The sequence below is a fragment of the Leucopleurus acutus genome (assembly GCF_964270905.1).
Source record: "Leucopleurus acutus genome assembly, chromosome: 19".
NCBI classification, from domain to species: Eukaryota; Metazoa; Chordata; class Mammalia; order Artiodactyla; family Delphinidae; genus Leucopleurus; species Leucopleurus acutus.
Window position 1 is genome coordinate 6,407,560 of NC_139161.1, and position 22,643 is coordinate 6,430,202.

A 22,643-nucleotide genomic window follows, 5' to 3' on the forward strand; every position below is an offset into this window, starting at 1 on the left:
AAAATATTTGGCAGCCAAATAAATAAAGACAAAGGAAGAGAAGCCTAATAGTGACTTCCCGATCCTTAGTCATGCCTTCAACACAGGAGGGCCGAAGAGTGGATGTGCGAAGGAACAGAAAACTGCAAGGCTCTCATTTCCTGGAACGCATCCCTTGAGGGTCTGTTCTGTGCTTCCCACCCTGGCTCCACCCTTATGTTGCAGGAAGGGGGACCCCTTCCAGGGCCCGAGAGTGGGCTCTTGTCTAACACTTGGAAATGAATTGTCCGAGGAGACACACGTGCTGACAAAGCAAGAGACTTTTTTTTTAAATCTATTTTTTAAAATAAATTTATTTATTTTATTTATTTATTTTTGGCTGTGTTGGGTCTTCACTGCTGTGCGCGGGCTTTCTTTAGTTGCGGCGAGCGGGGGCTACTCTTTGTTGCAGTGTGTGGGCTTCTCATTGCGGTGGCTTCTCTTGCTGCGGAGCCTGGGCTCTAGGTGTGCGGGCTTCAGTAGTTGTGGCATGCAGGCTCAGTAGCTGTGGCTCACGGGCTCTACAGCACAGGCTCAGTAGTTGCGGTGCACGGGCTTAATTGCTCCGTGGCATGTGGGATCTTCCCGGACCAGGGATCGAACCCATGTCCCCTACACTGGCAGGCAGATTCTTAACCACTGCACCACCAGGGAAGCCTAAAGCAAGAGACTTTAATGGGAAAGCGTGCCCGGATGGAGAGCCAGCGGGGTAAGGGAACCCGGGAGAACTGCTCTGCCACGTGGCTCGCAGTCTCAGGTTTTATGGTGATGGGGTTAGTCTCCCAGTTGGCTGTGGCCAATCACTCTGACGCAGGGTCCTTCCTGGTGGCTCGCGCATGGCTCAGCCAAGATGGATTCCAGCGAGAAGGATTCTGGGAGGTTGATAGGACATATGCACTGGCGTCTGCTCTCTCCTTTTGACCTTTCCCAAATCCTTCCAGTTGGTGGTAGCTTGTTAGTTCCATGTTCCTTACCAGGACCTCCTGTTATAAGATAACTCATGCAAGTGATTACTATCTTGCCTGGTCAGGGCAGGTGGCTTCGGCCAGTGGTTCCCCCAACACGCTCATCCTCCAATGGCCCTCATTCCCCAAAAAGCAGGGAAGCTGCCCACCCGGCTGTGATGACACAGAATCCTTCACGGGCCATCCGCGCCAGTTGTGTTTTTCCCCCTTCCTCTCCTCATAGGTGACTTGAACAATTCTTGGTCTGACCTTGGTTCTCAAGGGCAGTGTGCATCATTAATCATATTTGGCAGTGGGGAGAGGGGATTTTTACAGACAGCCACTTAGGCTTCTTCTTGGCTAGAGACTCAAATTCCATAGCCCAGAATGGAACCGAGAAATCTGCTTTTTAAACAAACACAACAACAGACCCCGAAGCTGTGCGCTGAAGTCTGGGAAAGCCTAAGGACAAGCTTGTTTCCATTTTTGTGAGTTGCTTTCTCCCTACACAGACTGGCAGCAGAGGAAGACGAGCCTGGGACCGGAAGGTCCCAAATCACTGGTCGCTCCAGCCAAGGGTTCTCAGATCCGTGGTTTCATGTAATCTCTGCAGCAATCAACAGGGGAAGAGGAGCAGGGATTATCACCTCATTTTACAGATGAACAAGTTCTGTGCTCTTTGGACAACTCTGTTGCCCTTTCCAGCTCTAAAACTCTATGATTTCATGGCAGGAGATCAAAACACCGGGCCTAAGCTTTACGTCCATCACTTGTGACCTTAGGTAGGCTCTCTTCCCAGCTTGGCCTCCAGTTCCCACATGAGGATAATAAAACCAGGCATCATCTCAGGGGGCTTCTCTGAGGGCTCTCCCAAAACAGGTTAATCACGGGGGCTTAACTTTGTTGTAAATTGGGTTTGATTATGACCCTAGTCTTTTGTCACCCAAACTCAGTCTTCATACTTGATTGTACTGCAGAATCAGATCTTCCCATCTCAATTTAAGAAGGAAGGGAGGGAGGGAGGGAGAAGGCTCTCAGAGGAAATTCATCATTGGATTTAAATTTGAGGGACTGCACCAGAATGCCAGTGGATGGGTTAGTGTGGCAGAGTGGGTATGAGGACAAACTATAAAACTAAAGGAAAATGACTACAGGTTGTGTGGTGTGAGTGACAGCAAGAATGAAGGCTGTTGTAGCCAAGGGCTGAAGTATAGATTGTTTATGGCCCGTCCCCACTTTAGCAAAACCACAACTGCTATTAAGACACTCAGATGCACCATCAGTGGTTCTGAACTTTGTATGATGATTTGAACTCTGCCTTATCATCGGAGGGAAAGCAAACAGCACATCTACCAAAGGGGCTGAAATTTCAGCTGCTGCCAGGCGTCCCGGAGCTCCATCACAGTCCCAGAATAGCGCAGCTCGGTTCCCAGCAGCCTCGGGCTGCACCGCAGCAGCTGGGCTTCCGGCAACGGAGCTGGCGTCGAGCCTCAAGCAGCGGCCGGAACAGCTGGGACCGAACTCCACCCAGATGCCAGCTGGCTGGCACTGCCCTGCTGGAGGCGCCATGTCTGGTGAGTGCAGGCAATTCTGGCTCTCCTGTGGCACCCTGACTCTCCCCCTGTCCCCTTGGGGTCCTGGCTGAGTTTGAGAGGACCCTCAGGGTGCCCCCAAATCCCAGGCGAAGGGGTGGGGGCAGAGACCGTGTCTTTTGAAGGCTTTGGGTCATCTAGGCTGGTGGCTGGCGAGGCTGATAAAGGGCAGAGCCGTCCTGAAGGTGGGCAGGCTGCGGTGAGCACAGAGAGGACGTGACCACAGCGGGCTGGCGGCCACCGGGAGAACAGGGCTGAAGAAGGGAGAAAGGGCAGAGAGGGAGACACACAGCCCAGCCACAGGCCAGGCAGCTGCCCAGTGCAGTGCTGTCGTGAGGCTGGCTTCTGAAGGCGATGGGATTGTTGGGAGAAGGGAGAGGGGCTGAGAAGGAAGGCTGCAGACTAGACAGCTGGTCAGCTCTGTTTCCAATGTCCTTCTCCTGTACTGGCCCATGCAGAACCTTCATCTATTTATTCCCTCGCAAATTTTTTTTTTTTTTTTTTTTTTTTTTGGCTGCACTGCACGCCATGCGAGATCTCCCCCGACCAGGGATAGAAAGTGTGACCCCTGCATGGAAGTGCGGACCGCCAGGGAAGTCCCCCTGGCAAATACTGATCGAGGCCCTGTCACGGGCAAGGATGGACCAGGTACACATCTTTCCCTCAAAGAGCTTACACCCTGGTTGAAGACATGAGACATGTACATAAACAAACATTCGTAGAGCAGAAAATGAGCTACATAAGAGATACGAAAGCGCTTTGGGACATAGAACAGCGAAGTTAAAACCAGTCCAGCAGAGTTAAAACCAGTGGGTTCTAATCCAGGGCTAGTCCCTTAGCCTTTATGAACTTCAGTTTTTTGGGGGTTTTTTTGCGGTACGCGGGCCTCTCACTGTTGTGGCCTCTCCCACTGTGGAGCACAGGCTCCGGATGCGCAGGCTCAGCGGCCATGGCTCACGGGCCCAGCCGCTCCGCGGCATGTGGGATCTTCCCGGACCGGGGCACGGACCCACGTCCCCTGCATCGGCAGGCGGACTCTCAACCACTGTGCCACCAGGGAAGCCCGAACCTCAGTTTGAAATTGAACTCCTAGGGTTGTCAAGATCAAATATACATAAAAGACACGGAAAGTTGGACAGTGCTACACAGAGGTATAAACTATCATGGGTGTTGTTGCATTATTAGATCAGCCAGTGTTTGTGTGTCTCTGAGCTTCTTGGCCTGGGATTCTGGGAGGCGGGAATCTGAGTGTGGAGCTCAGGACAGCAGCCAGGCCAAGCCTAGACCCGGAGCCCACCCCTTCCCCGTAGAAAAGGCTGACGGCATGCCTCAGGTCTCGGCCCATCATTCCACCCATTTTATTATAGGTACAGAGCAGTATCCTGGGGGCTGCAGGGAAGGCTAGGCATGAAATCTGCTCCTCACTGAGCCTATCATGGAATTACAGAGGCCAGATATCTATGTATAAAATATAATTAACTGTGCAAAGCAGCACAAGATTGGCAAATTCATGCTAGAGGGGAAGCTTTGGGAGGGCAGAGGGAGGAGTTGTATGGGGCGGGGTCACCAGCAAAGGCTTCTGGGAGAAGCAGAGGCTTTAAAGGGGGAACGGTTTAGAGAGGCCGGGAAGGGGCACCCTGGATTGAGAGTGGGGGACATTGTGAGTGAAGCCACAGGAAGGTCAGTCCGGTGGCCAGGCCCAGAGCTGACCTCTCAGGCTGCAGTGGCCGTTTCCTGTGGGGAAGAGGAGGGAGAGGAGGTGGCCAGTCCAGGTTGAATGCAGGCTGCAGGGGCCTTAAATGCTGGGCAAGGGAGTTAGATCTTTTACTCAGAGGGAGTGGGAACCAGTGACGATCTTAGGAGCCAAGAATGCCAGGGGGATGTCAGTGAATGTCCCGCAGCAGAGGGGGTTTGCAGGTGACTGGAGGTGTCAGGGAACGGAAGGACGACTGCAGGCAGGGTGATTAGGTTGTGTGTGTGTAACCCCAGTGGGAGGGTGCGCCTGCCCTGAAATGTTCTCACAAGGGGGGCGTGGGGGGGTGTGAGGGGAGACTCGTCTTCAAGGAAGGGAAGGGGGACTAAACACTGCTGTGTACACATTTCTTTTCTGTTTTTGGAAGGGCGGGTTGAGGGGCCTGAATCCCTGGACCCTGGTTCCTAGATTCACTCAGTCTATTGACGGAGGTTCTCCAGACCTGGGCAGCTCAGAAAATGCAGCTCTCTCCTTCTAACAGAGAGCTGGTTAGTGGCCACTGAGCCATGGGCAGGGAAGGGGGGAGAGGGAGAGGCAGATTTTGTGGTCACCATGGACAGGCTCAGCGTCAGGTGACATTCCGGCAGGTTCTGCCCTAGGCCCGCTTCCGGGTACCCTCCCAGAGGGGTCATCCATGGGCAGCGGGTCGTGGCGAATGGGTGTTTATCTCACCTGCTTCCTGGCTTCCTGCTTCTTAAGGGGCCACCTTGGTACCTGGGTCCTCTCAAAATGCCAGGCGGTATCAGGCTGCTCCAAGCCGGCAGTCCTAGGAGCTGAAGAGAAGAGGAAACTTAGCCAGACACCGCAGCCTGGGCAGGAACCAGCTAACGCGGAGCCTGGGAGCAAGGAGAGGTCCAACGCAATATCTGTTTACCAGCTGGTTTGGGGACACCCAGCCGCGAGTGCAGGATTCCAGGCACCTACCTGTCAGGGGCCAAGAGCCTCGCCCTCAGCTCAGCGAGGGACTACGTCTGCTCCACGGGGGCCAGGGGGCCAGGCGGCAAGACCAGGGGCGCTCCATCCTCTAGGGAGGGAGAGTCGGCCTCCCAGTCCCCGGAGGAGGAAATGGCTCCTGAAAGAGATTCTGCACACTGAACCGGCAATCCAGGACCCCTGCTACCCAGGCAATAGGGAAGCCCCTCTAGGGAGCAGAACTGACCTCGAGCACCCCCGGGGCCAGCTCACCTGCTCCTCCAGTGCCCCAAGTTGGGTTGCCAAGGCCCCTACCCTGCATTCTAATGCAGGGCGTTGCCGGCCCAGGGGAGGTGGTGTCTCCAGCAGGTACTGGGCTTGCCTGCGTCCCAGGAAGGCCTGTGGCCAGTGGGCAAGGCAGGTACGGCCCTGTTTGCATGGTGTTTGCAGTGATCCACCCCAGGGTGATGGGGAAGGTCAGCAGGGGGCTGCCCTCCAGGGGCCATGTCTCAACTCTTGCTGCTAGGGTTCAAACCATAGAATAAATGGATCTACCGAGTGTCAGGTTCGGTGCCAGATACCGGGAACAACAAAACGAGTGAGACGTGTCCCTGCTATTGAGAGGACAAGAACTGAGAAGGCTAAGATACACCGAGATAAATGATAAATAAACAAATGCATACTAGGCTGTGGGTAAACAGGGCAGCTCACCACGGTTCATTCTGGGGAAGGTGAGGAAAGCATGGCAGAGAAAGGGACATTGGAGCTGAGCTTTGAGGTAGGACAGGTTTTAAAAACCTTTGGTCAGACAGGGAAAGGGGGTTGGGGGAGGAAAGGAATAGCACAGGAGAAGCCCAAAGCATGGCACAGCGAGGCTACTACAAGAGTTTGGATTAAACACTGCTAGAACTTTTTATTTATTTTTTTTATTTTTTGGCCGCGATGCATGGCTTGCGGGACCTTAGTTCCCTGACCAGGGATTGAACCCGCGCCCCTGGCAGTGGAAGTGTGGAGTCCTAACCTCTGGACCACCAGGGAATTCCCACTGCTAGGCCTTTTTAACTGTCAGGGGACTAAGGCTCAGAGGGGATGGACCAGGAAAGGAGAGGTTGATCACTGAGCATCTGAGTGTCAAGCTTGTGCGAGGCCCATCGTAGACATGGCTTCGTTGCAAGGATTGGGGGTGGTGCTATCCTGACCTCTTTATAGTAGAGGAAAGTGGGGCTCAGAGCAGTGAAGTGACTTGTCCAGGCCATACGACCGGCAAGTGGCAAAGTTGCACCCCACCCTGGGCCTTGTCACTAGCTTAGACTCATGCGGCTCAAAAAGGAATTGTTCCAATGCATAAAGGTAGTTTCGATCAGCGGGCGGCCAACAGGAACTCACACACCGTGCTGGGAAGAAGGGGTACAGATGCCGTCCACACAATCCATTGATCCAAGATCTATCTGAACAGTGGGAAGGCAGTGTCCCTGTGGGACCGCTTCTCAAAGTGTTACCTTTTGGGGAAGATGGGAGTTCATAAAGGCTTACGTGCCGATGTAAGCCTTGGGCGAAGGGTACCTGGGGGCGCAGATGAGTCTGCGGTTGGAGTCTTTGACGCAATGGCGCCTCCCACCAAACTTCTCTCCCGGCCACTGGCCGTGTCCATCGGGACCCACAGCCGTCCAGCTCCCAGGGCTGAGGGTGAGGCTCTCAGGATCTCCACCCTCCAGTGTTCCTGCTATTGACAGGCCCTGGGGGATTAAAGCCAAGGGCACCAGGGATCCTGGAGCCTCAGAAGCCCCAGGTCGTCTGCCCCGAGGGCCTTCCTTTGTCTTGAAGGCGTACGTATCCTGTTCCAGAGTGAGATGTTCCAGAGTGAGATGGGGCGGAAAGGGGGAGAGCAAACCGTTCTCAGAAAACGGCCCTACATTTCCACTGCCCTCAGGGCACAGGGCTGGCTGGGGGCGGAGCTCATTCACTGAGGTGTCCAGGCCTGTTTCCAGACCACCGCCAGTGGGTGGCCAGGCACCGGCTACCCCAACCTGGCCCCTGCCTGGGCCCGGAGGGAGGGGTGAGACCTGCCTCATGGGAGAAGTCTCTGGAGGGTGAAGGGGTTCTCCACGATCGAGACAGATCCCGAATTCCCCTGTGTCTCCCTGAGGTCACTTGTATCCTGGTCTCCCCACCCCTCTCCCCACCCCTTTCCCAGGCTCCTAGATCCGGCTTTAAACATATGCTAATGAGGGACCCCTCCCAGCAAACTTGTTTCAGCGTTGGTTGCCCAGCTGATGAAAACTAGTCAGAGGTTAGAGTGACTGATCTGTTTCGGGAAGGTCTGACCTGCTGCTCCCCCATTTCAGGGTGGGCCCCCCACTGCCTGGCCCTTACACAGGTCTGCACGTGCTCACGTCCGGTGTGTGCGTGCGCGGGGTCGTCCCTGAGATGCAGGAGGTGGAGTTATTAGGGGAAGGAGACCAAAGGCACAGCAATGCGCTCTTCCTCTCAACATTGAAAAGAATTGAAACAATTCAGTCCTCACGTTTTCCAGGCCAGCCAGAGAGGGCCAGGCGCAGGAAGAGATATAGGGTTCTAGAAAAGCAGGGCCTCACCGCCAGCCCAGGCTGCTAAGCAAACATTCCCTCCAGGAGTCCGAAAACTTGTGTGCGAGGGGAGGAGCCAGCGTGGGGTTTATCGCTCCGGCAGCTCCGGGTGATTCAGGGAGTTTGACTTCTGGTTGTCATAGATGGAAGCACGCAAACAAACAGCCCGGGAGGTCCCCTCCCCTCTGCCTGCGCCCTCCCCCACCTTGCTACTCCCAGCCCGAGACCAGCCGCCTCCCCCCACGATTCCCGCCCTCCTCCCGGGCGCTCCGGGCAGAACCAACACGCCCAGCCGCCCGCCCGGCCACCGGCTGACTCCGACCGCGCGCCGCTGGCGATCCCCCAGGCAACTCGGCGTCACGAGAACCAGCACCCCGGAGACCCGGCGCCCGGCCCTGCCTCCGCGTCCCCTGGGCCCCGGCCAGGCGCAACAAGCACTCCCTTCTCCGTGCGCCGCGGCCGCTTCGGGCCTCCGGCGCTTGCCAACTAGGCCCCGCTGCGTAGCCCACCTCCCGCGGAGCCCGCAGCCCTGGGGGAAGGCAGCGGGAAAATCTGTTTACTGGGCCGGGGTGATCCTAGGTTGGATTCGCTTCCCCATTTCTGCAGTTCCCCTTCTGCTGATTCCTGGGACCGGGGAGGAAAGGGGGGCAACCCGCTGACGCACCCCGGGATAGGGAGTGAGGTTGGGGTACGGGGAGGGGGGAACTCGAACTCGTGCAAAAGTCCCCGGGCGGCGGCAGGGGCAGGACTCGGTGGCCAGGCCAATGTGTCACGGAGCGCAGAGACCGCGGGGGCCGGGTTAAACACTGTACTTCGGGGAACTGAACCGTGAAGGCTAATTAGGACAGGTCCGAACAGGGAACGGGGACACGGGGAGGGGAGCGCGCGCTAAGGTGGACCGTGTCCCGGCGATCGCAGGAAACCCAGGCGCCGGGTAGTCGGACCCAGGGCGACTTCTGCCCACGGTCCCGAGTGGTTCTGGGCCCGGCCCACGGCGTTAGGGGCGCGCGCGGTGGCGTTCCCACGCACACTTGGTGAGCCGGGTGCCGGGGAAGGATCGCGCGTGCAAGAGGTGGACGTTCGGTGTGTGGTGTGTCCACGTGTGCAAGCTCGGGGAGGGCAGAAGGCGCGACAAAGACAGACTTTGTATCTGAGTGTGCGCCTCGCTCTCGTCCGGAGCGGCGACCTGTGCCCCGCGTGTGTCTCACGGGAGAGCCAGGACGAAGGTGACAAAGACTAGGTGTCCGCCCCGGAGAGACGCACCAAGGTGGCCCCCGCGCGTGTTTGTGTGCGCGCGCGCTGGGACTCGCGGAGAGGGAGAGCCCGCCCGCGAATTGTGTTGGGCTGCACCCCAAACCGCTTTCCGGAGAGAAAACCGAGTCCCGAAAGTAAGTGCGCGTGAGTGTGCGCGCGCCCGCGTGCGGGGGCGTGGCAGTAAACAGCAGCAGCCCACAAGCCGGCCTGGCCAGAAACTCCGATCTCCCTCCCCTGCCGGAAAGTGCGTCTAGTCGCAGCCTGGAGGTGAGTCGGGGATGGGTGGGGGGAGGGCCGGCCGGGCTTTGTTACTGTGTAAGCGGATTGCTCGTACCTGGAGCGCCGCGGGCGCCCGATAAGCTCCTCAATGGAGGTGATGTCACGGTGATGCAGGCGCCGGCCCACCCTCGCTGCCAGAAAGGAGCCGAGCGCGGGCAGAGGCCAGCGCGAGGGCGAGAGACGGAGCGCAGCCAGCTCCGAGTCCCGGGGAGAGGCAGGCCCTGCGCCCCGATCCCCCGCCTGAGCCCCGCCACCTCAGACCAGGGTTGGGCCTGGCCCCGCTCTCTGCGCCGAGTCCCTCCCACCCCCGCTCGCGCCCCGCCTGGACTTGGCCCCAGACGCCGCGCCGGAGCTGGGCCGGCGACGCGTCCCAGGTAAGGGCTGCAGCCTGCTCGCTCCGCCCTCCCCTCGGCCGCCGGGAAGAGTGGGGTCGGGCTGGTGGGGAGTGGGCGAGGGTTGAGGCCCAGGGGTGGCGAACCGGGGGGCGGAGGACACCGCTTCTACTTCGCTCGCTCGCAGAAACTTTCCAAAGCGGAGCAGGCTGGGGACTGGGGGTGTGGGAAGCCCGGCGCTGCGGCTCGGAGTTGGCGGCGAGGGAGAACTCCACGATCGGGGTCTCCAAGGACTACCCCCTCCTCCCCCGCAGCCTCTCTGCGTGACTCCGCGGCCAGTAGTGACTGGGGGGCCGGCGTCCTCTCCGCGGCCCGCTACCGTGGATGGGGAGGGCAGGTTTCTGGGACCTGAGGAAATGGGAGAGAGGTTGGCCCCCTGCTCTTTCTGTTCCGCCATCCAGGGGAGCGTGGGTGTGGACCCCGGTCCCGGCGAGAGGTATAGGGAGGGGAGGGCTTAATCTTCCTGCGGGACGTTCGGAACTTCGGTCAGTCGTAGGCCCTCTACCTTTGGCGGCGTGGCTTCTAGATCCCTTCTCTTTTCCCGCTCCTCCCTCACGCCCCACGGGGTTTCCTGCGCCCTTCCCAGCCGCGGAGGTGCAGTTGCGCCTCTCCAGCCCCAAACCCACAGTTTCAAATCCAGCAAAACGCAGTCATTGAAAAAAACCCACGCTCTTGATCCTAGAGCTCAGGGACCCGAATATGTTGAAATAGGGTTTTGTGCTCTTGGAGGTTCCCTGCCTGGGCCTTTATCTGTGGCTGGGGAAGGGCGTGCCGCAGGGGGGTGGGGCGCATTCCGGAGTGGCTTTCCTGAGCGGACCCTTGGGTTGAGGACTCACGTGTTTCAGAATGTTCAGGGAACTGGGAGCCGAATATCCACCCTCGGTGTGAAGGTCTAAGCCTGGGGTTCCTGGAAGCCCTCTACCCCACCCCCCAACTTGGGCTCTGAAGTAGCCCCGTACAGGTACAGGCATCTCCGACCCCTCTTCTTATTGATTGGTTTAAACACCAGAGCCCCCTGAACAGAGGAGTAAGACGGCAGGACCTAACCAGGGGCGGAGAGGAAGGAGGAGATGGATGGGAGAAGGGGAGGATGTGGGAAGGCTGCCAGTGGGTCCATCCGTCTCTCTTCATGGGCTGCTGAGTGGCGGCAGACCCGGCAGGAAGGAGGCTCCTCTGTGGCTCTGCTTAGGCGCCTCGGAGAGGGGTCTCTACATGGTCATGGCACCCTTGAAGGTCCCTGGCTGTGGGTCTGTATCTTACTCTGTCCCTCTGAGCCCAGGAGACAGACCAAGGCCGCAGTGTGAAGCTCGTGTTGCCCTTTTCAGGATGGTTCTCAGGCTTTCGTGTAGATGGTCGGGGAGTGAGGAAAGGTGAGAAGGCCTGGCTGCCTCATCCTTGCTGGGTGAAGCCCATTCAGGGCTGGCTGGGCCTCTGAGCCACCACTCTGCTGAGGTCTCTCTGCCTCCCCTGGGAGAGGGAAAGAGGGAGGAAGGGGATTCTGGAACTGGATTGGGCTGACTCAGACCTGAGCTGGGGACTGAGTGGCTGAGCCTAGGGAAAGGCCGATTTCAGAGGTGATTAAAAATACTTGTATAACTGATTCCAGGGAGGTGAAGCAAAAGGGCCCCTTTGTCCAGAAAATAATCTGCAGCTCGGCTGGGCTGCAGCCATGGTGTGGGACTGAAGGAGGTCCCCCTCCTTGGTCCTACTGAGAACCTTTTTTTAAAAAAAAATATTTATTTGGCTGTGCCAGGTCTTAGTTGAGGCACGCGGGATCTTTAGTTGCAGCACGCGGACTCTTAGTTGTGGCATGTGGGATCTAGTTCCCTAACCCGGGATCGAACCTGGGCCCCCTGCATTGGGAGCTCGGAGTCTTAACCACTAGACCACCAGGGAAGTCTCCCCTACTGAGAACCTTAAAGCAGGAGACGTGACTCTAAAATGAAGAGGGCGGACTGGGACGGGGAGAAATGGGCACCAAATCCGTTCAGTGAATGCTTTTCAAATGCCTACTGTGTTCAGTGCAAGACTAGATGTTGCAAGGGATGCTAAGAAAAACAAGTCTTGTTCACTCCCCTCAGACCTTACAGCCAGGTAGGGGAGATGCCTACGCACACAATTCTAACGATCGAGGCTCAGAAGACAGCCTGGAAGTGCAGGCTCTAGGGATTCGCAGGAGGGAGAGCCTCAAGGCAGAGCTGGTCTGTTTCATCCAAGTCCTTTCCCCCTTGGCCGCCATCTTCAAACACAGCATCCCTTGGCTGGCTGAATCTGCATTCCTGGATGTTGAAGGACACTGGGCTGAGCTTTCTTTAAGTCTCCTGCTGGCCTCCAAGGGTCGCTGTCCCAGGCATTGGACAAGAACCAGGCCCAATGGGTCCGATTTCCCCACTTGAGTTGGTGTCTGCCTGTCTCTCCACTCCCCCACTTTGAAGTTCCCATGTTGGTGGGACCGACAGGCTTGAAGGGTAAGGTCCAGGGCCAACAGCAAAGTGAGAAGGAAATTGGGGTGAGGGCTGCGAAGCTTCTCTGGCCCTGGCCCAAGCTCTTATGAGGTGTTGGATTCTCGCAAGGTACAGGCAGGTATGGTTCTAAGAGCAAGACAGACCAAGAAGAGGGATTGACACAGTGGTCGCAGGCTAAGTGGGAGCGGCCTTGGTGCTTTGTAATGACGTGGCTGTTACAAGATTTGAACTTGTAGCGTGGACTTAGCATCCTTTCCCCCACATCCAGCCAGGCCTTAGACTTTATCGGGGAAAAGATCTCCATTAGGCCTTACCTTTGGCCTTGGTCTTTAGCGGGGGATGAATGTGTCCTCAACAAATCGATTGCCTATGCTTTTTTTGCCAGACTTAAATCTTAAAGCACAACGCTGGTTATGCCCTCATCATTTAAAAAACAGCCTTCAGTGGCTCCCCACTACCTTTATTTATTTATTTTTTAACATCTTTATTGGAGTATAATTGCTTTACAATGATGTGTTAGTTTCTGCTTTATAACAAAGTGAATCAGTTATACATATACATACATATGTTCCCATATCTCCTCTCTCTTGCGTCTCCCTCCCTCCCACCCTCCCTACCCACTGCCTTTAGAATCAAGCCCTAAACTCCTTCCCTGTGGTGTCTCTAATGTGTAGCCAGCCAGCTGCAACCTCCCTTTACAGACTCAGTTCATATTTGGTGAATTTGATTAGAAACTGAATAAAATGCTGTTGGGAGGTGTTCTTCACTCTGTCTTTTCTGACCCCCTCAACTGGGAAGAGCTTCCTCCTCTGTGTTCCTGTAGCACTTTTCTCTCCCCAGAGGTAAATTCTTTTGTGTGACACTTACCTTGTTCTTCTTTGGGTAGTTTTCTTGTAGACCTACCTTTTGGACTGTGTTTGTTCATCTTTGTATTTTCCACTGTGCGTCTAGGGGAACTACTGGGCCCGGTCCCCCTAGACGCACAGTAAATATTTGCTGATTTGGAATATTTGTCTGTTCTGACCTGGGGACCCGGCGGAGGGAGATGGGATGAGCAGCTCTTGAAGATGTGCAGATTGCCGGAGGCTAAGTCTGAGTGACCATTCTCAGGGTTCATACCACATCTCCAGCTTCACCCCAAGGTCTAGCTGTTTTGCTGTGAGCCAGAAATACTCATGAGGGAGTTGAGTGCCTAGGACCCCATAGCACGTTATCCATTAATTATCTCCCGGAGTGGTTCAATATTCCTTATCCATTAGCCCTCTCCGATTCCTCTTTTCTCTTCCCAGCCCTTGTAAATAGAGTCCAGTTTGTGCTTTATTGATTTACTATTACACAAAGTCCCCTACAAGAGCTTATTTAAATCGTGATGTAGGGGAAACATGCTTTTGCATTGGAAGTCAGAGAAACTAGCTGCGTTACAGTAACATTGATGTAGGAAAACAGTAATAAGTTCACACAGGAGTGTGAATTTATTAAAAGTTAATGGTAAGGCTTCCCTGGTGGCGCAGTGGTTGGGAGTCCGCCTGCCGATGCAGGGGACACGGGTTCGTGCCCCGTTCCGGGAAGATCCCACATGCCACGGAGCCTGCACATCTGGAGCCTGTGCTCCGCAGCGGGAGAGGCCACAGCAGTGAGAGGCCTGCGTACCGCAAAAAAAAAAAAAGGTTAATGGTAGGTGTTGTTTGGGGAAAAGCAAGCTTAATTGGCAGACGAGGTTGTAGTTGGGAAGGCTGAGAGACCTAAAATGCTTCCAAGGAGCATATGCAGAGGATATCTTACAGGACTTGGAAAGTTGTTGATCTTTATTCTGTCAGTTTCACTTAATTTTGAGTTTTATTTCCTCTGACTTAGTAGCAGCGTCCTTCCCTTTCTCAATCAATCATGGAGAGACAGTTCTGTTTGCCTGTTATATATTAACTAACCAGGAATGGTGAAAACATTAAGGGCTTAGCGGTGTGCAAATTTACACTCCACCTCCGAAAGGGAAGAAAGCGAGGTGGTGGGGAAGTTGGATCATGCCATTCCCCTCCCAGCCACTAGTGGTCACTATCAGCCCAGGAAAGCTTGGTTGCTGTCTTTCTGGAAAGTTCCTGGGTCCAAGAGGTGAGAGAGGAAGAGGCGGGGTTACACCTAGTCACTTGAACATAATAAGGGGTGATTTAAATGTGGAGCCCCTGCATTTCATAGAATTTTGGAATTTATGGCTTGCCTTTTAGAGCATTTAAATTTTCTGTCCTCCAGGTAAATTTAAAGTCTTTGAGTAGAAAACTCACTGATTTGGTTTTTAATTTCTCTTAACCTGCCACACTCTTTACCTCCACTTCACACAGGGAAAATCCAGCTGGTACTGAAAGCAGGGGTTTGGTTTTCTTTGGTGCCAGTCTACAGCATTTAGTAAGGCTGCTGTCCGGGACCGGTCCAGTGAGTCGTTGCAGTAGTAAGTTACCTTCCTGGTGTGAATAAAAGACATCTTTCTTGCCTTCTAGCTACAGTGCCTCAACTGTAGATGTGCCTCTACACATTATAGATTAATTTCTTCCATTATAGATTAATTTCTTTGGGTTTTGCTTTGCCCTTGCCTGGTTCTCGCTTTTAAAATGTTAATGCCTCATAGGAGGATTTTTGCATTAAGTCATTAACTCCCTAGCTGGGAAATTTGTTGATTTTTTTTTTAATATTTATTTATTTACTTGGTTGCTCTGAGTCTTAGTTGTGGCAGGCGGGCTCCTGAGTGGAGGCACGCGAACTCTCAGTTGCGGCATGCGTGTGGGATCTAGTTTCCTGACCAGGGATTGAACCCAGGCCCCCTGCATTGGGAGCACGGAGTCTTACCCACTGTGCCACCAGGAAAGTCCCAGAAATTCGTTGATTTTATTCTTGAGACTCTAGCAGCTGAGCTTCCAAAGAACTTTGGATTCTGAGGAGAAGCGTTGGCACTAAAAGCCGTAAAATGAAGGGCAGAAAAGGGCAGTGGTAGGGAGGCGTCAGGGGAAAAGTGTTGATACATACAACTTTTCCATCATCTCTTCACTTTCTCTGGTTGCAGTTTGCACCTGTTACAGGTGCTTGTGAAATACTCACTGAATGAATGAATGCGTGGCTGATTTCCCGTAGACTTAGGCGTCACAGGGACAGAGTGGAGGGGCATGGTGTCTGGCCATTTGAACTCTGGAAGTCCCGGGACAGAGAGGAACTGAGCACTGAGTGAACTTGCTCTCAAACCTCAGCCCCCAGCCCACCTGCAAGAGCTCAGGGAATATCTGGGCCCAGGTTATGATTTGGGGGAGGGGGAGGGGCCTGAAAATTCAGCACAGTTTCCTCCTTTTCCGTGACCGGGAACAGGGATCACACTTGGGTTTCATCTCATTTGCCTCTCTGGTCACTTGGTACAAGGCCCAGGAGTTCTGTGTTAAGAACGATTCTGAAGCCCAGAGGCACAGACAAGGTCAGTGTGCTGTGGTTCAGGATGGGGGCGACGGCACCTCGTGTGTCAGAGTCTGCCCTGGACGACTGATTGTGCCTTTTCTCCCCTCCGTCTCTAGGGACCCAGCTGGGGCCTGGCCTGGGAGCCAGGATGGCCATCCAGGAAGCGGTGCTGATATGCCTGGGACTGCCTCTCCTCCTACTCCCAGGGGCCCGGGCCCAGAACCACGCCCCAGCTGGCTGCAGCCCGGACCTCAACCCCCTCTATTACAACCTGTGTGACCGCTCTGGGGCTTGGGGCATCATCTTGGAGGCAGTGGCGGGGGCGGGCATCGTCACCACTTTTGTCCTCACCATCTTCCTCGTGGCCAGCCTCCCCTTCGTGCAGGACACCAAGAAGCGGAGCCTGCTGGGGACCCAGGTGTTCTTCCTGCTGGGGACCCTGGGCCTCTTCTGCCTCGTCTTTGCCTGCGTGGTGAAGCCTGACTTCTCCACCTGCGCCTCTCGGCGCTTCCTCTTTGGGGTCCTGTTCGCCATCTGCTTCTCCTGCCTGGTGGCCCACGTGTTAGCCCTCAACTTCCTGGTCCGGAAGAACCACGGGCCCCGGGGCTGGGTGGTCTTCGTCGTGGCCCTGCTGCTGAGCCTCGTGGAGGTGATCATCAACACGGAGTGGCTGGTCATCACGCTGGTGCGGGCAGGTGGCGGCGAGGGTGGCCCTCCGGCCAACGGCAGTGCCAGCTGGGCCACCGCCTCCCCCTGTGCCGTCGCCAACGTGGACTTCGTCATGGCGCTGATCTACGTCATGCTGCTGCTGCTCTGCGCCTTCACGGGGGCCTGGCCCGCCCTGTGCGGCCGCTTCAAGCGCTGGCGGAAGCACGGGGTCTTCGTGCTGCTCACCACGGCCACCTCCATCGCCATCTGGGTGGTTTGGATTGTCATGTACACCTACGGCAACCGGCAGCGCAACAGCCCCACGTGGGATGACCCCACGTTGGCCATCACCCTCGCCGCCAATGCCTGGGCCTTCGTGCTCTTCTATGTCATCCCTGAGGTCTCCCAGGTGACCAAGCCCAGCCCGGAGCAGAGCTACCAGGGGGACCTGTACCCCACCCGGGGCGTGGGCTACGAGACCATCCTGAAAGAGCAGAAGGGCCAGAGCATGTTTGTGGAAAACAAGGCGTTTTCCATGGACGAGCCAGCCTCAGGTGGGTCATCAGACATCCTCCCCAGGTGCCCTTTTATTTTATTTTTTTAGTTTTTAAAAATTGTTGGCCACACCATGCAGCCTGTGGGACCTTAGTTCCCCAGCCAGGGATTGAACCTGGGTCGCAGCAGTGAAGGTGCCTAGTCCTAACCACTGGACCACCAGGGAACTCCCCCCAGGTCCCCTTTTACTCCAGGTGGTTTACTGCAGGACAGGGGGCTGGTCTCCTGGGCAAAATGGGAGGTTCCTGAGATTATCCAGAGTTTTCTGCCTTAAAGTCACTAAATTCCATATTTAAAAAAAAATTCTTTATTTCTTTTTGGCTGCGTTGGGTCTCTGCTGCTGCGCGCGGGCTTTCTCTGGTTCCAGCGAGCGGGGGCTACTCTTCATTGTGGTGCGCGGACTTCTCACTGCGGTGGCTTCTCTTGTTGCGGAGCACGGGCTCTAGGCACACAGGCTTCAGTAGTTGCAGCACGTGGGCTCGGTAGTTGCAGCACGCAGGCTCTAGTAGTTGTGGCGCGTAGGCTCAGTAGTTGTGGCTCTAGAGTGCGGGCTCAGTAGTTGTGGTGCACAGGCTTAGTTGTTCCGAGGCATGTGGGATCTTCCCGGACCAGGGACTGAACCCATGTCCCCTGCGTTGGCAGGTGGATTCTTAACCACTGCGCCACCAGGGAAGTCCCCTAAATTCCATTTTTTTAAGGATTTTTTTCCTGTACTCGCGCAATTCATGACTATATTTTCATTGTAAAATTTTACACATTACAGGTAAAATTTCCCTCCACTGTCAGTTCTACCCCATTCCCTCCTGTTCTGTCCCCAGAACTGATCACTGTTGGCTAATATTTTCCTGCCTCAGTTTCCTCATCTGTAAAATGGGGATAATAATGGTTCCTGTTTCATAGGATTCTTTTGAGGATTCAGTTAATGCATCTTCTGGCGCTTGGAAGATACTCTAGAAGTATTAGCTATCAGCTCTGTCAATATTATTGTCCTTCCAGAGCTTGTTTTTCCATTATGTACATATCCATAGTCTTAGTTTCCTCTTAAAGTCTTTTCAGTTCAGAAGTTTTTCTTTTTCATAAAATCGCGTGTGCCACATGCTGATCTAAGCAGCACCCGGTATCCGATAGCCAGCTCGTCCCCGAGCTCCTGCCCCGGCTCCTTGTTAATGGGATGGGGCTCTCCTGAGGTGCTAGGCAGCCCCAGAGCCTTGGTGGTTGGAGCCGAGGGCGCCTCGGAGGTGGAAGCAGCAAGAAGGCAAGAGAAGCCCCTGCAGCCTGGGCCGAGCCCCCGCCGGAAAAAGCTTGGGAGGCAGGAGGGGGTGGCCACTCTCCAGGAGACTTGGCCAGACGTGCTCCCAGCTCCCTAAGGAAGGAGCCTCTTTCTGGCATTTGTTCATTGTAAGGACCACTAGCGTTTATTGAGCACACACTGAGTGCCAGGCATTGAGCCTTTCCGGATGTGCCCTGTGGCATGCGTCTCACGTGCTTTCTTAGCCGGCTGGATACAGCCCCTTCGTCTGCTGTGACCCGGAAAGCCTGGACGCTGACCCCCTACTCTGCTGATCGAGGTGTTGGGGGCTTAAGACTTGACCTGCCTGATTGTTGAGCACTACCTCTGGGGCCTCTGCCAGGGGTCAGAGGCAGAGGCAGAGGCAGGGGAGGTTTCAGAATCGGAACTCTCTCTCTGCCTTTTTTTTTCTCTACAAGCTGCGATCCCTGTAATCTCCGCCTTGGGGAAAGGAGTGATCCTCACCCTGCCAGGCACTGACCTTTGACCTGCCCAGTGGCGTGGCCCCTGGCATGCGCACAGCCTGGTGCCAAGTGAGGGGGGAAGGTGCAGTTGGTGAGGCTTGGGGATGAATGTTGGGAGGAGCCTCGGCGGCCCCCACCTTTGCTGTCACCCGCTGGCCAGAGAGCCTTTGTCCTCAAGGCAAACACTTCTGGGGCTGTAAGGGTGTTTTTTCCTTTTATTTTATTTTTTCTAAATGGAAAAATCAATTGAGTGAGCCCAGCACTTAGGAAGCCCTATAGAGTTGTGGTCCCTTTAGAGCCGCAGGGCCATCAGCCGGCAGGAGACGGGCATCCGCTGCCCCGGCCCTCGCGGCTCAGCCCTCTCCCCGGCCCCCAGAATTGGTCAGCAGCTTTCCTCCGACCCAGCGCCCAGCAGCGTAGGACAGATCGGGAAATCGACACCCCGGAAGGCACAGGGAAGTGTTCCCAGAGCTGAAAATAGTTCTGGAAACTTGCCAGGGGGTCAGAGGACCGGATGTGCCTGCAGTCCCCCCGGTGGAGCTCTGGGTCCTGGGCAAACAGCACCCAGCCCTGCCCCATGCAGACTCTTGGGCAGTGGGGTCTCTGCTTATTTACCCTGGCGCCTGGCAGCTGGCCCACAGCAGGAGAGGCCAGAGCTGGAGGCTGGCCATCTTGGAAGGCGGCCGAAGGTCCATGTGCGCCTCTTGGCCTCTGGCCCCAGAGGGCGGAAGGGGATGTGAAGGTTGCTGACGGGACGTTTTTTCGGTGGGAGGGGGTCTCATGCTGCAGGGAAAGCCCCAGGGGAAGGCGAGAATTTTGCTCTCTGTGCATCTAAACAAAGTGATGCTGGGCTCCACGGGGTGGGGTACACCCGCAGCCTCACCCCCAGGGCTGGCCTAGCCCCCTTTTCCCTCTCCCTGCCTCCTGGGGAGCCTTGCCTGAGAGCAGGAAAGGGAGCTTAAAGCCCAGCCCGGAACAGCTGCTATGTCTCCTTGCAGCTAAGAGACCAGTGTCACCATACAGCGGGTACAACGGGCAGCTGCTGACCAGTGTGTACCAGCCCACTGAGATGACCCTGATACACAAAGCCCCGGTGAGTGGGGTGCCCGGGTGCGCAGGGTGGGTGGAAGGGAGGGAGAAGGCAGGCTCTGCACCCGATGCGTCAGCCTCCGGGAGCCCAGGACCCCAGCTCCCGAAGCCTTCCTCCTGGGGTTGATGCTCCTACTGCCTTTCGTGACACTGTGGCGGGACCTGTCTGCCCCGTGTCATCGGGGTGCCAAACACCCACTGAGGACAGCTGCTCAGAACAGTCTCTCTCTGAGCTGGTGGGAGCTGCCAGCTTTCCCCTAAGCAGCTTAGGGAGGGACAAGGGGGGGCCTCAGCCAGGTAGGTACCATTCGTGGTGGACCGAGGACCACAGGGCAGGTCTGGGTGGGTATTAGCTGCTCCACCACAGCTGTCCCAAGAGGCTCTCCTGCTCCCTTCCCCCCACCAGCAGGCAGCAGCTCTCGACCTTACACCTCCCCTGGGCTCTGGAAACCAGATGCTCCATTAGCCAAGGGAGGGCGGGTGGGAACAGGAAGCCGGTGGGTTAGTCTTACTCACTCCTATACGTGCCTCCTCCCCGGCTGGCTGACAGTTGCTCTTGGGGAGACCCCTCGCTCTCCGGAGCCTGAACCTGCAGCTAGGTCCCAGGAGAGGGAGGCTGCGGCCAGGAGCCAGGAGAGGCCGAGGAATGAGTCTCTGAAGGGCACAAGCACAGTTTGCCGGCCCCCAGACCCCCAGGGTGCCCCACCTGGCCACCCCTCACCTGCGTGCATGGAGTCGTGCTTCTTCAGGAAGGAGCTGAACTAATCGATATTTTCTCTCACGGAGGCTCCAGAAACATGGTCCCTCGGCCCCCAGCGTTACCATCCCCCGGGAGCTTGCTAAAAAGGCACAAGGGCCAGCGGTGTGATGGAGCGAACAGTTAGCATCTCTTCAGTGATGTCACCTCGATAACTTGGGATTATCCAAGCCGTGATGGGAATTACCGCCCACAGAGATCTGCCAACATTACAGATCAGGGTCACGAAACATTCACCAGCTCACCGCGGGGTGGGGCCCCCTAGGCATGGCTGTGGCTTCATAAACAGTCAGGTGATGCTGACGCACAGCCAGGTTGGAGAACCCGTCCTCGATCTAGATGTTGCAGGAGCTACAGGGGGAGGGGGAGTTGGAGATGGTAAATGGGGTGGGAGGACCACCCGGGTCTGAGTGGGTTCAGAAGGCAGCTTGGGGCCCTGGAGCTGCGGGGGTTTGGTGGCAGCTGTGGGCCTAGGGATGAGGCAGGTGAGGCCTGGAGCTCACCTTCCCTCCAGGGTGGGACCTGGGACCCATGCCCCAGCCTCACCCACACGGGAACAGAACCAACGCAGCTCCGACCAGGATCCAGGCAGAGACTTTGGATTTTAAATCTCCAAAACTTAAAACTCTCAAACCCCAAACCATTCGGGGTTTAAGTCTAAATCAGACTGCTAGATGAGAAACGTGTGACACGCCTGGGGCCTGACAGAAGGGTGTTCTGGGCCCGGCACACCAGCCGGTGATGCCGTTGGGGGGGTGTGATGCCACCGGGGGTACTCAGCTAAGAGTCTTGGAGGAAGGGGGCCTGGGAGCGTAGCCAGGCAGGTCACAGAAGCCCTGTGTGTTTCACTCTCTGTTGGGCCCCAAGGTTTAGGGAGTGGGACAGGGCTTGAGAGGAAGATCCTTTTGGAAAAGAGCCGTCCACTGTGTGAAGCCCCAGGACCATCGGAGGTGACTGGGAGCCTCATTTCCATGCCCAGAGGGTGGCCCTCTGCAGGGTGAGATAAGGGGCTGGAGGTCAGAGGTCAGCTCCTCCATTTCCAGACTCGGAGTCATCCATCCCAGGCCCGGCTGGAAGGGGGCGGAGGGGGAGGGCAGGGAGGGAAGGGGGAGCTGGCAGGCGCAGCCCTGCAGGAAGCGGAGTGGGAGTGTGTGTGCATCCGCCCGGGCAGAACCCAGCTGTGACACCGCCTGTTCTTCCTTCCAGTCGGAAGGAGCTTACGACGTCATCCTCCCGCGGGCCACTGCTAACAGCCAGGTGATGGGCAGTGCCAACTCCACCCTGCGGGCCGAAGACATCTACGCAGCCCAGAGCCACCAGGAGGCCACCCTGCCGAAGGAAGGCAAGAACTCCCAGGTCTTTAGAAACCCCTACGTGTGGGACTGAGGCGGCACCAGGAGGAGGCGGGAAGATCTGGGGACCTGACCCGGGCGAGGGTCTTCCTGGGAGCCCGTGCTCTCCCCTCCCCCTCCCCCTCGCTGGCTCAGGACAGGTCAGGGCCTCAGCCGGGAGGCCCTCCCCATCTGCCAGTGTTCGGCTGGGCGTCCCCGGGCCCCTCACCCACTCCTCAGTGTCTGTGGAGTCCAGGAGCCAACTCCGGCTTCGTGTCAGGGTCACCTGGCTTCGTGTCAAGGTCACCTGCGGCGGCCACGCTCCAGCCAAATCGTGTTCTTCCTGGGGTGGCGGCCAGTCAGCACCTACGTTCTCTGGAGTCTTCAGAGAGATTCCTGCAACCTTGAGAGATGTCTCAGGCGCTTCTGTCCCGGGTCTTGCTCCTCTGTGAGGGGCAAGGGTGCCTAATAAACACGTTTCTGCTTTATTAACCCTTCTTCTGGGACTGTCGTGTCTGATCTGGGCTCTCGGTGTCTGGTCCGCCCCTCCACCCTGGCCTGTGGGTGTTTCCTCTTTCTCCTCCCCGCCTCTGAATCCAGCTCCCAGGAAGCCACTGCTGGGTTTTCCTTCTGTGCAACGAAGTAGCTGACAGCTCTCCCCAGCTGAAGAGCTAAGCCTGGGTCCGTGTCCTGTGCGATCAGCGTGGACCTCTGAGCCCGGCTCCTGTCTCGGGTCTCGTGCAGCATCTGGGCTTATGTGAAACGAGGCAGCTTTCCTCCGGGAGCCCCTCCACTGGTGTCGGGGCCGGGGGAGTTCTGTGGAGGGTATTTGAAGGGAAGATGGGCTGGCTTCAGCCCCTTTAGTGGGAAGGGTGGTGCAGATCCGGC

The 22,643-nt window shown here is 56.4% G+C and overlaps 1 protein-coding gene across 5 annotated transcripts; it reads left to right on the forward strand.

The window, feature by feature from the left end:
* The first annotated feature begins 2,198 nt into the window (after window positions 1-2,198).
* On the forward strand, window positions 2,199-22,241 carry GPRC5C (G protein-coupled receptor class C group 5 member C). 5 transcript variants are annotated; one of them, XM_082860690.1, is made up of 5 exons: window positions 9,338-9,711; window positions 14,528-14,634; window positions 15,740-16,825; window positions 19,577-19,671; window positions 21,631-22,241. In XM_082860690.1, the coding sequence occupies exons 1-5, from the start codon at window positions 9,446-9,448 to the stop codon at window positions 21,808-21,810; spliced, it is 1,734 nt and encodes a 577-aa protein (XP_082716816.1). In that variant the 5' UTR covers window positions 9,338-9,445; the 3' UTR covers window positions 21,811-22,241. The 5 variants fall into 5 exon arrangements, with proteins under 5 accessions (XP_082716817.1, XP_082716820.1, XP_082716819.1 ...); XM_082860691.1 differs by lacking the exons at window positions 9,338-9,711; window positions 14,528-14,634 and adding an exon at window positions 2,199-2,536; XM_082860694.1 differs by lacking the exons at window positions 9,338-9,711; window positions 14,528-14,634 and adding an exon at window positions 4,203-4,234.
* Window positions 22,242-22,643: the final 402 nt, after the last annotated feature.